This window comes from Mus pahari, chromosome 10 (assembly GCF_900095145.1).
Source record: "Mus pahari chromosome 10, PAHARI_EIJ_v1.1, whole genome shotgun sequence".
NCBI lineage: Eukaryota > Metazoa > Chordata > Mammalia > Rodentia > Muridae > Mus > Mus pahari.
In genome coordinates this window covers 73227234-73246672 of record NC_034599.1, presented here as the reverse complement: position 1 = coordinate 73246672, position 19439 = coordinate 73227234, and the positions used below count along the sequence as shown (strand labels likewise).

General features: G+C 43.4%; 1 protein-coding gene across 1 annotated transcript in view; it reads left to right on the top strand.

The window, feature by feature from the left end:
* Positions 1 to 19439, top strand: part of Slc17a5 (solute carrier family 17 member 5) — a 41946-nt gene that overhangs the window by 16971 nt on the left and 5536 nt on the right. Inside the window, exons 5-9 of the mRNA XM_021207519.2 lie at positions 1797 to 1883; positions 4738 to 4856; positions 6508 to 6666; positions 7990 to 8122; positions 10320 to 10467. Of these exons, the coding sequence (XP_021063178.1) occupies positions 1797 to 1883; positions 4738 to 4856; positions 6508 to 6666; positions 7990 to 8122; positions 10320 to 10467 (646 nt within the window). The remainder of the gene's footprint in view (positions 1 to 1796; positions 1884 to 4737; positions 4857 to 6507; positions 6667 to 7989; positions 8123 to 10319; positions 10468 to 19439) is intronic.

Sequence of the window (19439 nt, the reverse complement as noted above, 5' to 3'; positions counted from 1 at the left end):
GAAGAAGAAGAAGAAGAAGAAGAAGAAGAAGAAGAAGAAGAAGAAGAAGAAGAAGAAGAAGAAGAAGAAGAAGAAGAAGAAGAAGAAGAAGAGAAGGAGAAGAAGAAGAAGCAGCAGCAGCAGCAGCAGCAGCAGCCAAGGCTTGAGGATGTGTAGTTGGCTTAGCAGCAGCTACATAATGAGTTTGAGGGCAAAGGTTACAGGTTTTTTTGTTTTTTTTTTTAATGTATGTGAGTACGCTGTAGCTGTCTTCAGACACACCAGAAGAGGGCATCAGTCCCCATTAGTGGCTGCTGGGAATTGAACTCAGAACCTCTGCAAGAGTCAGTGCTCTGAATCCCTGAGCCATCTCTCCAGCCCAGGTTACAGGTTCTTAACCAAGTGAGAGACATTCCATTCATAATCTAAAGGCCGCTCTTTTCTGGCAGTAATGAGGGTGACACGAGAAGTCTGATGGGAAACTCAAGACTAGGTGCTGCTCACTGTGCTGCCTCTCCGCCAGGGTGGGATGCTGGCGCTCTTGACTGCCCTGCTCCATCTCGGCCCGGCACACAGCGTCTTCCAGACTTCTCAGGCTTTATCTCTGTCCTTCCTTTTACCCCAGTGAAGTTCCCAGACCCATTGTCCGCTTTCCTGTTTTCAGCCCTTGGTCCATCCTCTCACTGCTTCCTGCTCTGGCTTTGTTTGACTTTGCTTTTGCATGTGGTTTTCGGTTGGTTGGTTGGTTGGTTGGTTGGTGTCTGTTGTTGTTGTTGTTGAGCCATCCCTGCCCCTGCCTCCTGAGCTTGGATGATATCCACCGCTTCACCCAGCTACCCTACTTCCTCGTTGTCTTTCTTTCTTAGCCACTGAGACTGAATCTTGACCATCTTTTCAAAATCCATCATCTTGCCTTTGCTTGGGGAGGTCAGAAATAACTCTCATATTTGAGCTCTGGATTGATCTGTGGTTCTTCATAATTTGGAATAGCCATTGGTTTATATCTGTCTCCTGCCTATGACTAAAACATGGGATCAGAAATAGTGTCTAAGCCAGGTTACGGTGATGTGAATCTGTAATTCCAGTACTTCAGAACTGGAGGCCGGAAGGTTAGGAGTTCAAGGTCATCCTTAGCTACATATGGAGATCAGGGCTACCCTAGGTTTCGTGAGACCCTGTCTTAAAAAAGTAAATAACTATTATCTGGCCAAGCAGGGTAGTTCGAGCCTGTAATCCCAGCACCTGGAAAGCAGATTCTGTAAATTTGAGGAAAGCCTGAGCTACATAGTGAGTTCAGAACCACCAGGGCTACAGGGTATAATCCTGTCCCAACTAAAAGAGAGAGGAAAAAAAAAGTATGTATATATATATATATATATATATATATATATATATATATATATACACTTACAGACTATCATTTAGCTCTCACTCACTTAACTAAAATGTCTTGCATGGTTAAAATGTATTGTTTTATTTATAAAACAATTGTTTATAATATATAAAATTATGAAAAGCCTCATTCTTATCAGCCTGTCTAGTGCTGGGATTACAGCGTGCACCGCATGCTCGGCTCTCATACCGAGTGGCATCTTATATTCCTCAATATCTGCATAGTTGTAGCTGTATATGTATATGCTTTACATTGTCTAGAACACAATCCTATAGGGTGTGCTGGACTGTCTATTCACATGTAGCTGCTTCTGATTCCATAGTTCCTTATGGTCTGTCTCCACCGTTTCTGTTCTCCTTAAATGGTAGCTCCTCCCTGTGTTCACCTTTCCCCAAGGCTTACAGAGTCTTCTGTGTTAATCTAGGAGCACAGCTTGGGACAGTAATCTCACTTCCTCTTTCCGGAATAATTTGCTACTATATGAACTGGACTTATGTCTTCTATCTTTTTGGTAAGTAAATAAATCTTTAATTAAATTATAACATAAATTAAAAATATAACAGTAGTTGATTACATTTAAATGTGATTCCGTCTCCCAGCTTCCTAACTAAAAGAATTTCATAACTGAACATGGAGGTTCCTAAAAACGTAGTAAAAGGTTTCTTTTACGACGCACACTGACTAAGCAGTAATTCAGAGTCAAGCACATAAGGAGTGTGTGGTCCTTCTGGCGGCGCTAGCCCCGGTGGTGACATGGGACTCCACTGCAGACTCAGAACTGACGGAGCACGCACTTTGGATTCACATGCTGCCACAGAGGCCTGAAACACAGCTCAGAGTCCAGAGCATTGTGTGCTATAAACTGAAATGTGTTCACTCTACGTGCAGAGTGTTCTGCTGTTCTAGAAACGGAATTGTTTTACTCCAGAGAGCAAAAGACAGTATCCCCTGCTGTGGATCTTCAGCTTGTCAATAGCAAATTAGTGTGTCTTTGGGTTGGATCGGAGTGTGTGATTTTAAAAATTAGTGTTTGAGCTGGGTACTGGTGATGCATGCCTTTAATCCCAGCACGGGGGTGGTAGAGACAGATGGATCTCCAAGTTTGAGGACAGCCTGGTCTACAGTTTCAGGACAGCTCAACTACACAGAGAAACCCTATCTCGAAAAAAACAAAAATTACTGGTTGAATTGCTGGGTTGAGATTCATAAGAAAGAATCTTTCGCTGAGTTTTTGGCTCAGGCTGAGAGAATTTCCGAGAATTAAAATGACCCTAAACACATTCTGCCGTTTTGTACCACCCATGCACACAAAGTGCTGTTCTCAGAACAAACCATCACAAGACGGAAGTCAACCCTGAAAAGGCTTGAGGGGGCTCTGCGCACTGCAAGTGTGAGACAGCCATCCAGTGTTTAAAGTTCTATGTAAGAACAAACATCTGTCTCAGTGTGCAAATCATCTCTGTCGCTCATAAGTAGGCAATGAGTAACAAAGAACTTAAAGTAAGTTTCTTTTATTTGTTGCTAGTGAATATTTGATTTGTATTATGATTTTATGTACCTATATACACGGAGTTGTGTAAAAATTCCTCAGTAGAAAAGGCTTAAGAAGTGCTGCTACTCTAGGCCAGGCAATGGTAGCACACACCTTTTTTTTTTTTTTTTTTTTTTTTTTTTTTTTTTTTTGAGACAGGGTTTCTCTGTGTAGCCCTGTGGTCCTGGAACTCACTCTGTAGACCAGGCTGGCCTCGAACTCAGAAATCTGCCTGCCTCTGCCTCCCAAGTGCTGGGATTAAAGGCATGCACCACCACGCCCGGCTTGGTAGCACACACCTTTAATCTCACTGCTTAGGAGGCAGAGGCAGACGGATCTCTGAGTTTGAGGCCAGCCTGGTTTACAGATCAAGTTGTAGGACAACCAAAGGTAAAAAAGAAAAAAACAAAACAAGCAAAAACAACAGGGGGGGAAAAAACCCTAAGCCCTATTCTAACTCCCTGAAGGGGACACTACCAAGTCTAACTCCCTGAAGGGGGCACTGCCAAGTCACAGTGTTCTAACACAGAAAACCTGCTTCCCAGGTTGTTGTGGCTGGCGGGATCTAGCACAGTCTGACCTGCTAGCTTTGGAATGTGCTTCTCTAGAAACTGCTGTTGGGTCCTGGCTGTTAGTGTCACATTGTGGCAAGTTCTTCTCTGGGAGTTATGAAAATGTGTGTTTTGAAAATACTTTCTCTTAAGCAAAATAGGGTGCTCTTTCTCCCCTGAGGAGATTAATCTTCATTTCCTTTAGTGTGAAGGCATTCATTCCTTAAATTGATTGTCAGGATCATACATATTCTTAATAAATTACATTATTACACAGGTATTTTCTACAGAAAATGGACCTTCAAAATGAATGAAACAGACATATGGATGGAGAGAGAGAGAGAGATGTGTGTGTGTGTGTGTGTGTGTGTGTGTGTGTGTGTGTGTGTGTGTGTTTTATAGAAATGGGTCCTTTGTTTTGCTGTTTTTGTTTGTTTTGTTTTGAGACAGGGTTTCTCTCTTTGGCCCTGACTGTCCTGGAACTTGCTCTGTAGACCAGGCTGGCCTCAGACTCACAAAGATCCACCTCTGTCTCCCGAGTACTGGGATTAGACGAGTGTGCCACCACCTCCCAGCTAGAAATTCATTCTTAAGAGATTTTTCTTGTCCATAATAGACAATCCATTAGAGACAAAATGTAAGTTTAGTATTTGGATATCACAGCATGGGAAGAGATGGAAATTAGGACTAACTAGTAATTGTCACTGGTTTCCTTTTCTGGTTATGAATATGTTCTGGAATTAATTATATTAGCACAGTGAAATAAGTATTAAAAATTTGTGCTGAGCCAAGATGGCCATGGTGGCGCTTGGGAGACTGGGAAACTAAGGCAGGAAGATTAAAACCAAACAAAAATCTGTAGACCCTTATAATTCCGTCTGTCTGTCTGCAGACCCTGATCAGCTGAGTCTTGGATTCCTTTCATTAGAGGGTATTTGAGGCTGTGCATGGTCACACATACCTGTGATCCCACCAGTTGAAGCAGGAGAATTACCTCAAGTTTAGCCTGAGCTTCATGTTGGGTACCTAGCCAGCCAGAGCTACCTAGCAAAACTCTGTCTCGAATCATTCCCCCACATAGAGAGTAACAGTTACTGTTCCACTGTCTCGAACCATTCCCTGATGTGCATAGAGAGTAACAGTTACTGTTCCACTGAAGAGCTGAAGCTGGAAATTCAATCTGATTTTACATTACATTTATAGATCTGTAATCTTTTCAAGATGTGTACAAAATGCTGTTGATACATTCAAATTGTATTTCACTGTTATCTTTCTGTTTTAAGGTATAGTTGGAATTGTCTGGTTTATTTTGTGGATGTGGATAGTCAGTGATACACCAGAAACTCACAAGACAATCTCCCATTATGAAAAAGAATACATTGTTTCATCACTAAAAAATCAGGTAAGGGCTCTGGCACATTTTAAAAATTGATATAACAGGGCTGGAGAGATGGCTCAGCAGTTAAGAACACTAACTGCTCTTCCAAAGGTTCTGAGTTCAATTCCCAGCAACCACATGATGGCTCACAACCATCTGTAATGGGATCCAATGCCCTCTTCTGGTGTGTCTGAAGAGAGTAACAGTGTACTCATATAAATAAAATAAGTCTTTTTTTAAAAAAAATGACATAACAGTTTTTGAAATAGATCTTTCTGTTGTTCATGTCTTAGGCAATTAGGATGAGCAAATGAAATAAGCATCTACAATACTGGCTTAGGAAGTGCAGTTTTCTGAGCTAAACTCATTTCTTCTCAAGGTCATTCTGGGAACTAAGGGTGTGGCTCAGTGAATGAGCATAAACCCAGGAGTCCTTGTGAGTAGTCAGGCACAAACTGAGACAGACAGACAAAGTGCCATTATTAACCCCCTTGAATTGGGGAATTCTACCACATGTGACAAACCCGTACTCCATGGCCAACCCATTTACTAAGTAATAGTAGTTTAACATCTGTTTTAGAATTAAAATGAGTATAAATAGAAATCCTCATATCTTTTTAAATTAAGAATTGTTTTTCTATTTCTAAATTATGTATATTTGTCTGTGTGTCACTATGTGCATGAGAATGGAGTTGCCCTCCAAGGCCAGAGGTGTTAGGTCCCCAGGAGTCACAGAAGGATATAAGCCACGCATTGTGGATTCTGGGGGCCAAGCTCAGGTCCTCTGTAAGAGAAGTGTGCACTGTCAACGGCTAAGCCTTTTCTCCTACTTTGCCATATGGCTTTCTTTGACCCAGCGCATTATCTCGAATAACCCTGCTCTGAAGGCCAGGTCACATGAAAGGCCACGTCACCGTCACGTGGCTGCATGTAAGGCCCTCAGCTGGTTTCACTCTTTGCTCCTGCTTCTTTCCCTGAGATGGTGACACTGCCCAGGCTAGCCTCAAACTCTGAGCTCACGTCACCCTCCAGCTGAAACCCCGTGGTTATCTGAGGCTACAGGTGTGGGGCACCACACCCAGCATGCACAGTTCCTATAAACCATTATATGTAAGGAAGACTGGATAATGAAAAACAGATCCTGATAAGTCCTCCCAGTCTCTTCACTTTTCCTTCATGTCAGCCTCCAGCTGTGATAATGACACCGTTCTCCATTTTACCGAAGCACTGGTGTTTAAGGTGGCTCAGACGGGTGTAGTTCTGGTGACATTGATAACTCTACTGTACCTATGTTCTCCTCTGATCAGTCATAGATTCTCTAGTTAATATGTTTAATGAAACAACTAAAACTGGTTAATTAGCCGGGCGTGGTGGTGCACACCTTTAATCCCAGCACTCGGGAGGCAGAGGCAGGTGGATTTCTGAGTTCAAGGCCAGCCTGGTCTACAAAGTGAGTTACAGGACAGCCAGGGCTATACAGAGAAACCCTGTCTCGAAAAACCAAAAAGAAAAAAGAAAACTGGTTAATTATTTTGCTACTTAGCATTTCACAGAGTTGATCTAGAGTGCACAACTGGATTTGGTGCTGTGTGCTCTAGTCTGAGTTTTAGCCAATGGTGTGTGTGGTTAAGTGTTAACAGAGCTGTAGCATCTCCTAATTTGACCTTTCCTTCAGCTTTCTTCGCAGAAGGTGGTGCCGTGGGGGTCCATCTTGAAGTCACTACCACTTTGGGCAATTGTAGTAGCACATTTCTCCTACAACTGGACTTTTTATACCTTATTGACGTTATTGCCGACTTATATGAAGGAAATCCTAAGGTTCAATGTTCAAGAGGTAAGAGGAAATAACTATCTGCTCTGGAATGTATTTTCAGAGCCACACCCACAATTCCTTTTTTACCTTTATCAAATTCAGTCATTTTCTTATGTGCTGGCTAGTTTTTATGTCTGCTTGTCACAAACTAAGTCATTTGAGAGGTGAGAACCTCCATTAAGAGCAACATCCCCCCCCCACACACACATACACACACACACACACACACACACACACACCATGGAGCAAGCCAGTAAGCAGCACCCCTCCATGGCCTCTGCATCAGCTCCTGCTTGCAGGGTCCCGCCTGGTTTGAGTTCCTGCCTGAGTAGTGAGCCTAACTAAGACTTTTGTGTCTTCTGTGTTCTGCTGAGCTCATTTTTTTTTTTTTTTTTTTTTGGATTTTCTGTTGTTTGTTTTTTTTTCTCTTTGTTTTGTTGGGGGGTTTGTTTGTTTGTTTTTTGAGACAGGGTTTCTCTTTGTAGCTCTGGCTCTCCAGGAACTCCCTCGGTAGACCAGGCTGGCCTTGAACTACTCCCACCCCATCCCACACCCGTGTGTCGTGTGTGTGAGGCTCTAAGACCCTATCTCACTGAATGAGGATAGGATTTGAAAATCAATCTGTAGCTGAAGAGAAATGCAATTCAAACTGGCTCTTTTTTCCTTAAAAGTCAGTGTACTCATGAAACTCATGAGATATCCTTTGCTCACAGCAGGGCTGATTCTGAGGAGCTCATGTGTAAAATTGTATTTTAAAACTTTAAAGTAGGGCTGGTGAGATGGCTCTGCAAGTACGAGCACTGACTGCTCTTCCAAAGGTTCTGAGTTCAAATCCCAGCAACCACATGGTGGCTCACAACCATTTGTAGTGAGATCTGATGGGCCCTCCTTTGGTGTGTCTGAAGACAGCTACAGTGTACTTACATATAATAAATAAATAAATCTTTAAAAAAAAAAAAAACTTTTAAGTAGCTAGATATGGTGGCACATTCCTTTAATCCCAGCACTCAGGAGGCAAGTGGATCTCTGTGAGTTTGAGGCCAGCCTGGTCTACAGAATGAGGTCCAGGACAGTCAGAGCTACACAGAGAAACCTTGTCTCAAAAAACAAGCAAACAAACAAAGGTAGCACCCTCGAAGACCTGGAACAGGCAGAATTGTTTCCCTGGGAAGCTGGCTGTCACAGGGATGAGTCAGACCGAGTGCCATGATTGCAGCCGATGCTGTTCATATATGTGGACATTGCCACATTGCTCCACTAGGTCTGCTCTTTTTAAGTAGTCAGGGTTGACTAAGACTAGTATGTTCTACCATAATTAATCCTGGGTCCCCTTTCCTCTTCCAGAATGGGTTTTTATCTGCATTGCCTTATTTTGGCTGTTGGTTATGCATGATCCTCTGTGGCCAAGCCGCTGATTATTTAAGGGTCAAGTGGAACTTTTCAACTATAAGCGTTCGGAGAATTTTTAGCCTCGTAGGTAAGTGAGGTGAACCAAGTTTTCTTTTGTTTCCCAGTCGTACACATAACACTCTAAACCACTTTGTCTCTGATCATGAAAATGGGAGATGTCCCCACACACAACCAGCTTTGCAGCACACAAGCTGTGTGAAACAGCTAAGTCTCACAGGACTGCCCTCTTCCACCTTAGAGGCTAGGCACAAGATCTGTGACCTACACTTGTAACTAGTTAATTTTAATTAGGGTTCCCATGGCCTGCCCGTGGGCTCAGCTAATTTGCTAGACTGACTCATAGAACTCAGGGCACAGACTTGATTTCTGACTGTTCATTTATTATAGAGGATGTTACAGGGGGAACAGATAAATAGCCAGATTGAAAAATCCTTAGGGCAAGGTCTATAGGAAGAGCAATGGAGTTGTCTCCCTTCAGAGGTTCCCCATCTTCCAGGGACACCATGAGGAGGTCTGCTGCTCGGAAGCTCACCGAGACCTCATCCACATCCTCTGCTTGTGTTGTTAGTTGGTTATTGGTTGGTTGGTTTGTTGTCACAAAATCTGACCATGTGGCCAGGCCGCTGTGGAAGTTGCTGTATGACTCAGGCAGCCTGGAACCCAAAAGTCATCCTCCTGCCTCACTGTGCTGAGTGACTGAGTTACAAGCATGACTATTAGGTTAGTTGGTAGCTCAGTTGCTTGTCTCCAAGACAGATTCTCCATGCTATGCTACCTGGGTTTGACCTCAAAGATCACCCCTTTCCTGCTCCAACTGTCGAGAGCTGGGATTACAGACCTGGACCACTACACCCAAGCCAAACCTTGTCCTTTTGAGATGCTGAGGAGGCTTCACTATGTCAGCAGGACTGAGTAAATCATTGGTCATTATGTCCACCCAGCCTTCAGGCCCACCTTTATCTCCTCCTCAGCGACTGGTACCTTTGCCTTTTTGATAGCCAGTCAACGACGTACGTACTGTAGTCCCGATGCTGGGGAAGCTGAGGCCAGAGAATCATTTGAGGCCTGGAGTTTGAAGCCAGACTGGGTAACATAATGAGACTCCATCTCAAAAAAGAAAAATAAATCAAGAGTCAGGCCTGGTGACACATCTCTAAGATCCCAGCCCTTGAGAAGTAGAGCCAGGAGCATCAGGGATTCAGATAAATGTAGATGTGGGGCCCAGAGAACTGGCTGCTCTTACAGAGAACACAGGTTCAGTTCCCAGTACCCACACGGCAGCTTACAGCTGTCTGTAACTACAATTGCTTGGGATCTGATGCCCTCTTCTAGCTGCACAGACACAAGACATACGTGTGTGCACAGGCATACATGCAAGTAAAACACCCATACACATAAAATAAACCTTTTTTTTTTCATTATATGGTGAAAAGACCCATTCCAGGTAAAGTCTTCAAACACCTGCAGAGCACCCACTACAGGAGTTCCTATCCCGTCCTGCCCGGATACTGCTCTGACTTTGATCAACTATAAAGAAAAGTATTTCCCTTTGGGTTCAATCTGATATGTTTTCTTCCATGGACCTGCTGTGTATAATAATATGCATTTTGTTATCAACTCCTAGAACCAAGATAGATCTGATTTCTAACTACGTCCAACAAAGTTTATTATTTGTGTGAGATTTGTGTGTCTGTGTGTGTGTGTGCGTGCACACGCGTGTGTGCATGTGTACGTGCATGCCATTGCAGAAGCCACTGGGTCACCCTGGAGCTGGGAGTTACAGATGGCTGTGAGCCACCCAACATGAGTGCTAGGAACCAAACTTAGGTCCTCTGGGAGAGCAGGAAGCACTCTTAGCCACTGAGCCCTCTCTCCAGCCTCCAGTGGAGTTTATTGTATAACTTGTTCACTTTGATGATATGAATTTTAGTCGCAGCCTGCGTCAACTGTTGCTTCTCCCTTCCACCCTGTTTTCCAGTCTTTCTGTCCTTGGCGGTCAGCTCTTTATATGTAGACTGAGTTCTCATCACATGCAGATCGAATAGCACGACAGGGAAGGGTTTCCTTTTCTTATTCCAGTAGTTGTATTCTGTATTTCCTGCCAGGCTTTCTAGTGATGAAAGCAAGGAAGACGCTTCGGTCTTCCAGGCAGTTCCGTGTTTCTACAGTAGATGGCAGCACTGTCCAATTCAGGGTTATATAGTTTTAAATTGAGCAACTACCGTAATGGCGCTTCTTTTTCTCTTACGACTTTGTAACTCCAGGAATGGTTGGCCCTGCTGTTTTCCTAGTCGCGGCTGGATTTATAGGCTGTGACTATTCCTTGGCCGTTGCATTCCTAACCATATCCACGACGCTGGGAGGCTTCGCCTCTTCTGGATTTAGCATCAACCATCTGGATATCGCTCCTTCGTGAGTACAGATACGGAGGTTTGCTGGGAATGGCTGTGGTTTCTGTGATTTTCTTTGCTTACAGTCATAGTAAAACATAGATAACGTAAAACACGCTACTGTTTGCAGCCATTGCCACCTGCAACCTGTCAGCTTTTACATCTCTGCAGTTCTTAAACCGGCGCCGAGGCCACATTTTTCTGTTCCCACATCCTGGCAGCCACCACTCTTAGTTCTGCTTTCCGTGAATTTGACTACTGGAGGAATCACTTTAAGTTTTTTGCTGGATTTTCAGTTTACACATCCAGTAAATTTTCAAACCCTGAACTGCACCATAGGGTCCTCCTGCACACAAAAGTGTGACTTGCGTCTGTCCCAGCTAGAATAGGTGCTGTGGTAGCCCATCCTCAGGAACAGCCACCAAGCCTGACACCTAGGTGGCATTATTGCACAGATGAGTAGCAGAGCCCTCTTTGTCAGGGATGGAGCTAAGACCTCAGCTCAGCTGGTCGGATGTTTGCCTAGCATTCAGGAAGCTATGGATTCAGTCATCAGCACCACATAAGCTGAGCCTGTAGCCCCAGAATTTGGAAAATGAAAACAGGAGAATCAGAAGTTCAGGGCCAGTCTAGGACAGAAGAGACCATGTATCAAATAAGCAAATAAGGGCTGGCAAGATAGCTCAGCGGGTAAGAGCACTGACTGCTCTTCCGAAGGTCCTGAGTTCAAATCCCAGCAACCACATGGTGGCTCACAACCACCTGTAATGAGATCTGATGCCCTCTTCTGGTGTGTCTATATTCCCTTTATGAATCAAGGAAGTGGAGGCAAGAGGAACAAAATGTCAGGCTCAGCCTCGGCTGCAGCTCAAGGCCAGCCACATCCATACCCTGTCTCAAAAAACAAACAAAACAAAAAATTATGAAAGAGTGGAGCCACTGACTTGCCCAGTTGACATTCAGCACGTTAAACACAGGTGTCCAGTATGTGGTTGCTTCCAATCTCTTACATAAACATTCTCTTGTTTGTCCTCAGAGGTCCAGTGAGGTAGGCGGGTGCTCTTGACTTACTGTATAGAAACTCAAGTTCAGGGGAATTAAGTGGCTTATCTTACATCACACAGCTAACAAATGCTAGATCCATAATCTGAACCTAAAATTCTTACTTTAAGCCCAGACAGGTTTTTATATCTCCCTCTCTGGAAGTATTCTCTGGGCCACATAACTCTGGTTTTCCAGCTAAGATAGAGAGAGGGACTGGACTGAGTGCCTTTTCTCGGAAGATTTGGGGAATTAATTTATAAGTAATGGATATCTATTTAATTTTGGAGGGATTGTGAAGTAGTTTGTTTTTTTGTTTGTTTTTAACCTTTGAAATACCCCAGACTGTACCTAGCCAGATGTCAGAGCTCTCTGACTCCTATGAACACACCAAGACAAGCCCTTGTCCACACCTCTCAAAGAGATCCTAAGCAGGCCTTACTAGGTCTGGTGGCACACTTCTATAATCCTAACATCATGGAGGTTGAGGCTGAGGCAGGAGGATCACAGAAAGTTCAAAGCCAGCCTAGGCTACATATTGAGACTGTTTCAAATTTGTAAAGAAAGAACCTGAACGAACCTTTGAAAATAATCCGCTCATATAAAAAATAAAATACAAGACTATGAAACAAGATTGAGGTTTCATCCTGGAGCTCAGCTGGTAGAGCAGTCAGTCCCCTGTGCATATGAAGTCCTGAGATCAAACCCCACCACTGACGAGGAGAAGAATTTAATCTTCTTAATAAGGAGCTAAGCACCTTCCAACTTAGAACTCCACATAGGACCATTCCCAGCAGAAACAGATCACAGAACACCAACTGAGAGTGGGACATCACATCTCTAATTCCAACACCTGCCTGTTGGTTTTAGTCACAAAAGTATATATATATAATGTTGGGAGGATTTACTATATACCAGCAACCTTAAAATAGCTGTAAATATAAAGGAAGAGTTCATTGAACTTTACAAACTAGGAGCTGTGTTGAATATACATATCGATAAGGTATGAACTAAAGGAGCTTAATAGTGAAAGTTAATTGCAAGGAAATTTGGTTGAATTTAGCGATGATTTGAAAGATATAAATATAACTGTAATAATAAACACTGCCAGACAGTGATGGCGCACACCTTTAATCTCAGTGCTGGGAGGCAGAGGCAGGTGGACCTCTGAGTTTGAGGCCTGCCTGGTCTCCAGAGTAAGTTCCAGGACACCAAGGACTACACAGAGAAATCATGTCTCGGGGGAGTGGGGAAAAGAGGGGGTCAGGGGAAACACTTCAAAGCTGAAAGAGTCAAGGCACTAGAAGCTGCTCCCTTGGAAAAGGAACCTAGAGATGCCTATTTTATTAACAAAGAGCTTCATGGTAACTGGGGCATCCCTGGCTACAGACCTAGTGAGTTGACAATTGCCTAGGCAATGAGAGAAACCCCGTCTCAAATGACAAAGTGACAAAGAGTAGAGCTATTGATTTTTCCAGTTGTCAATTATTGTGCTACTTATGTATAAATGCCATTGTCTAGTACTTAATAGCTCAGTAGTCACTTGTACAAACATTTGTTTGTCCTGAAAACAGTCTAATGAGGTAGTTAGGTGTTCTTGACCAGTTTCAAGGTGGAGGAAATGTTAACATTTATGGAGTCGTAACCAAGCCTGATTACCTAAACAGATTCAAGGAGATAAACAGTTATTTTAAATATGAGGGTCTGGGGCCATGGCTCAGTGATAGAGAACTTACTGAATATGTGTAACACTGCCGTGTGTGGGGGGGGNGGGGGGGGGTAGCCTCTAGCACTGCAGTCATAAAGAAGTGAAACACAATGATTAATGCTGCCCCTTAAACCAAAAGAAAAAGAATCTAGAAAACATGGCAGATGAAACATGTTTTCAATTATGTAACTTGCAGGACCCTAGAGTGAGAAGTTGGAAGGGTTTTGCATAACCCCTTTCAGTATGCTGTACACACCGGGGGCGTCAGCTGAGAGCTGATGAGAAATGTGAGGTCTTGGGCCACACCACAGACATACTACCAAGAGTCTCCACTGTGAGATCCCTGGGTGAGTCTTGCACACATTCAAGTCTGAGGCACTCAAGTCTGTCTTCCCACGTCCTCAGCAGACAATTGTGAAGTTTACATACTTGGCACTTAGAACCCCACAGGACTCTAAGAAAAGATTCGGTGCCTGCTTCCGAGATTAGCCAAAGACAGGAATGAACCACTTAAAATTAAGCAGTGGTAGTATAGTATAAATTTTTTTCAATAAATACTAAATATCCGTTTGTACAAGCCCTAACAGATGCAGCCTACTCAACGGTGGGAGACAAGAAAACCATACTAGTAAAGCGACCAACCTGTTTTTGTTCCGGGCTTAGTAGAACATGTCCATAGTCCTGGTATTCAAAAGGATGACAGGTTGAAGCCAGCCTGGCCTACATGGTGTGAGCCTGTTTCATAAAAGCAAAAAAACAAACAAACAAAAAACTATGGCTGAGACATTTAAATAATGCCGAAGTCTGAAGAAACAGTGCAAAGAAGTTAGCCAAGCAAAGAAAGAGTGTATCAGCTGGGTTTGGTGGCACACACCTTTAATCCCAGCACTCAGGGGGCAGAGGCAGGGGGATCTTTGAGTTCAAGGTCAGCCTGGTCTACAGAGTGAGTTCCAGGACAGCCAAAGGTACACAGAGAAACCCTGTCTCAAAGGGGAAAGAGAGAGGAAGGGATGGACAGACAGAGGGGAGGAAAGAAAGAAGAGTGTGTCTAGGAGTTGAGAATATAGTTAAGTGGTAGGACACTTTCCTCACCATGAATGAGCCCTAGGGATGTTGGTTCCCAGCACCACAAAACAGGGGAAAGGGCTAGAAGTCTAGACAGAGGAATTTGTAGGAGAGGCAAAAAGAAATTGGTGTCTTGGTATGTCATAACAAAAAAGGTTTAAACAAATCAACTTCATATTCCATCTAGTTCTGGGACACATATTGTGGAAAAAGATTTTTGGCTTTTTGTTTTGTTTTGTTTTAAGATAAAAGAAACCTAACCCAAGCATGTTAATATGTTCACAAAAGAAAGCCAGTGAAATTTTACAATTTTACACACACACACACACACACACACACACACACACTATCCCTTAGCCATAAGAGAAGGAAGAAGAAGCCGGGCGTGGTGGCACACGCCTTTAATCCCAGCACTCGGGAGGCAGAGGCAGGAAGATTTCTGAGTTCGAGGCCAACCTGGTCTACAAAGTGAGTTCCAGGACAGCCAGGGCTATACAGAGAAACCCTGTCTCGAAAAAAAAAAGAAAGAAGGAAGAAGAAAATAATCATATCCAGTTCTTCTGCACTCCTCCTCTATAAAGGTACTAAGGATACTCAGGATCCCTGTAGCAGAGCCACAGCTCATAAATGAGGCCATGTGTATCCAGAGGCCAGAGAGAGCGCCAGAGCACTGGTCCTCTTCCTGGGCCTTTGGAGCCTTGAGCTCAAGTCTTGGCTAGGCTGGAGCCAGCAAACCCAACAATCTTGCTTGATCCATTTTCTGTGAAGCTGGGGTTATAGGCAATTTCAGGGATGCCTTGCGTGTCTTATCTCATGGGCTCTGAGATTCTAGTTCTCAGCCTCACAACAGCCCAGCTCTTCCCCACTGAGCCATCTCTTTAGCCTTCACAGAACTAATCGTACTATTAGATGAGATATGGAAAGTATTTATAAGCCCCTTATAGTTTTCCCAGTGGACAGTCAGTATTCCTATTAACATGAAATATGTGCGTGGTATTTTCCAAGCCCTTCCATAAATTGAAATTAAGATTTTTGTTTGTTTGACTTTAAAACAGACTATCCTCAAACTTGTATCAATCCCCCACCTCAACATCCTCTTGCTGGGATTACAGGTATGCACCATCGAGGGTAAAGCCACGGTTTACCTATGGTTAGTTTTGGTGCCGGAACCTATAGATATTTCAGTTGATATATCCACGGGCATCCCACACCCTAGTACCAGAAAATACTGACTGAATCTGTGCAGCGTGTTTTCTCGTCTGTAGGCATCCTTCTTCAATGGCACTTCCTGGCCAAGGGGAATATAAATACTTGAATGGGCGTCTTGGTGCTGACATTTAGTATTTCACAGCATCCGTCTGTACTAAGGATCTGTTGGTAGAAAGTCCTGGCAACGTTGCAGCTGGTTCCTCCTCCTGCCAAGGTGCTAATGGTTTAAAAAGAGAGAGAGAGGTCCTGCCAACCTTGGTTAATTTAAGCTGTACTCTCTGAGGGGAACGAGCCAAAAAGATCTTGGCTTGCTTATTATATGGTTTGTGTACGGGCTTCAAGTATAAAAATATGGATGTTTGTAGATAGCTGAAACAGGCACTGCAGAATAATAATTATTTTTTTAATTTTTTATTAGATAATTTCTTCATTTACATTTCAAATGCTATCCTAAAAGTCCCCTATATACTCCCTTATTATTATTATTATTATTATTATTATTATTATTATTATTATTAATGGGTCTTTACATTTAAAATGAGAAAGTAATTTCAGATCAGTAGCTGACAGCCTAGATGCCAAATGTCAAGGGTCCTGGTAGAAGTTGCAGCGTCTCACAGTAGGACTGCATGAACTGCGGAAACATTTCTTTCATTTTGGCCAGGAATTTGCTTTTCAGTCCTAATGGTCACCTATGTAAGACCTAAGGCTCCAGCTGGACTGTGCAGGTGTCTGGGTGAATATCAGGAAGATATGCCAATTGGGGAGCTGCAGTTAGCTGAAACCATCTACCTCTCTTTATTTCTTTAACAAGGCGTCAAACTTAACTCAGGAGCTCTACAATCCAGACTCTAGCTCCTACCGTGTGCTTGGGAGGGATGTAGGATTATATTAAATGATACATCATCAGGGTAATCTGTAAAAACTAGAGTTTTTAAAAACACACATAGTACCACCTCAGTAAAGAGAGAGAAGGGGGGGGAGGGTGTAGGGGACTTTCGGGATAGCATTTGAAATGTAAATGAAGAAACTATCTAATAAAAATTTTAAATTAAAAGAGAGAGAGAGAGAGAGAGAGAGAATAGTTTATGGAATGAACTGGTTCATATAACAGTTTGTAATAAGTCAGTAACCCTGGTATGTAATCCAAAATGTTACACTTGGTTCCACCTGTACAAAATTTCTGGTCAGAAATTGGCAACTTTGGGTCCCACGTGTAGGAGAGGCACTACCCTTCGTGGAACTAGTCTCCTGTGGTGGGCATGAGCCAATGGTCCAAGCGTGGCTGGCCTGAGATAGCATTGACTAAGGCAAGGCACCATGCCAAGGCAGGGGACAGAAGAGGGGAAAGTGACGCCTGAGTTTGCATTGAGATCGTGCGCTCAGAGTCAGCAAGCTGGCAATCCAGGACAGTTACCTGTATTGCTAACCGGGATGACAGTGAAGAGTCTGTGACAACTGCTGAGTACAAGCTGCACCGAGAAGGCTTCAAGGAAGAGAGGCTGAATGAGTGGTAGGGTGCAGGGAGCGCGGGTGGCAGGATGAATAGTGAGGTAACAGTAATGCTGTGGCAGATGTAAGCACGTGGAGTGTGTGCACTGGAGGTCTGAAGGTGTAGGTGTGCCATTCTTGGAAGTAAGGCTAGCGAGACAGGCAGCTCAGCTGCTCTTCCTCTTCTTTACTTAGTTAGTTAGTTAGTTAGTTAGTTAGTTAGTTAGTTAGTTAGCATCTATAACCTAGGCTGGTCCTGAACACAAAATGTAACCAACAGTTGCCCACACTTCTGATCTCTCCTGTCTCCACCTCCCAAGTGCTAGGGCTGCAGGTGGGCACCACCACACTGAGCCATTACAGCCTTCTTGAGATAAATGTTAAACTATCCCTGGATGCTTCTCACTAGGACAGGAATAGCCTAGCTCACAACCGCCTGTAATCTAGTACCAGGGAGTCTGGCAACCTCTGCACCCACGCACACTCACACAAACACATACACTTACCACAAATAAAAATCTTTAAAAGGAGAGCTCAAGGTGAAGACTGAAGAAATGGCTCAGCAGTTAAGAACATGTGCTGCTCTTACAGGTGACCCAAGTTGAAGTCCTAATACCCACATCGGGTGACTCACAATTGCCAGTGATTCCTTGAACAGGGTGATCTGATACCCTCTTCTAATCTCTCTCTCTCTCTCTCTCTCTCTCTCACACACACACACACACACACACACACACACACACACATATATACATAATTTTAGAATATAAAAAAAAAATAAAGAGTTTAAGGTCATCTTTAGCTACTTGGTGAGGTTCAAGGCCAGCCTGTGGCTCAAGAAACCCCGTGTCTAAAAGTTTGTAACTAACCCTCTTGCAACGTCTATGCCCACTCTTGGGTATGAACTATCTTTTCTCTAAGTGCCTCTTTCTCCTCTCTAATGGCTTGGGCTTAAATCTGTATTAAAACTTTGCCTCAAAGAGAAGTTTATGGCTGGGTGTATGGTGATATGTACCTGTAATCCCATCACTCAGGAGGCAGAAACAGGAATGGAGAGTTCCAGGCCAGCCTGATCTGCCTCAGAATTTAATAATGAGAGGGCGAGAGACCTGGCTCAGGGGTTAAGAATGCTTGTTCTGGGGGCTGGAGAGATGGCTCAGTGGTTAAAAGCGCTGACTGTTCTTTCAGAGGTCCTGAGTTCAATTCCCAGCAACCACATGGTGGCTCACAGCTATCTGTAATGGAATCCGATGCCCTTTCCTGGTGTGTCTGAAGACAGTGACAGTGTGCTCATATACATAAAACCAATAAATCTATCTTTTAAAAAAAAGAATGCTTGTTCTGCAAAGGGCCTGGGTTCAGTTCAAAGAACGGTCTATAACTATATTCCAGGGACCTCACTGCCACCTCTGACCTCCGAGGACATGTGGTAGACACACATCTTACATCAGGCCCAGATTCAGTTCCCATCACCCACATCAGAAGGCTCACAACCAGCTGGGACTAGTTCCAGGGGAGTCAAGACACTCTGTCCCACATTAGACATCTGTACACACGTGGAACACATAAACTCATACAAGCGCATATGCATAAATTAAAAATATTTTTTTAAATAATTACATTTGCTCTGCTCAAAATAATAATAGTAAAAATGTTTATAGCAGTAAACTGTTTCTTGATGAAGTACTAGATACATGGTTTCACTTTGAGAAAATTCAGTGACTTATATATATATTGATAGATTCTGTTTTTCGTATGTATACTGTGTGGTGGTCATTATATAATGAGGTTGACCTCATTAGCCCAACCTCAGCTTTATGAGGTCCTAGTGATGAAACCCAGTGCTTCCCACATGCTAGCTAAGCTCTGTACCAACTGAGCTAGATCGCCTGAGTCACTTAAAAGGTTTTTTTGAGTTTTTTAAAGTAGATCTGGTGGAGTAAGAGATAGAGAACTCAGCAGTTAAGAGCACTGACTACTCTTCCAGAGCTTGAGTTCAATTCCCAGCATCCACATAGCAGCTCACACTCGGATGCCCTCTTCTGGTCTGCAGGCATACATGCAGACAAAGAGACTGTATACATAAAACAATAAATCCTTTTAAGAAAAAAAATCTGGTGGCATATAAGGGAACAGCCCTGTCCATGAGAACTTGAAGACAGTAAAGTCTGCTGTCCGCTGGTCCAGGGCAATGTCTCACAGTGGTGGAGCTAGCAGGCATCTTTGTCTAAGCCTTTGTTCTTCATAGGATGGGAATCCATGAAGGTGTTGGCCACGGGAGCCTTCTTCACTCCTCATGTTTCTTAAATACATTACGGCATACTGAGCAACAGGACTCAGTTGGTGTAGGGTTTTGGGTGTTTTTTTTTTTTTTTGGTTTTATTTTTGAGACAGAATCCTGGAATTTGCTATGTCCAGGTTAGCCTTGAACTCACAAAGCTCCTCCTGCCTCTGCCTTCCAAGTGTTATTTGTATCAAAG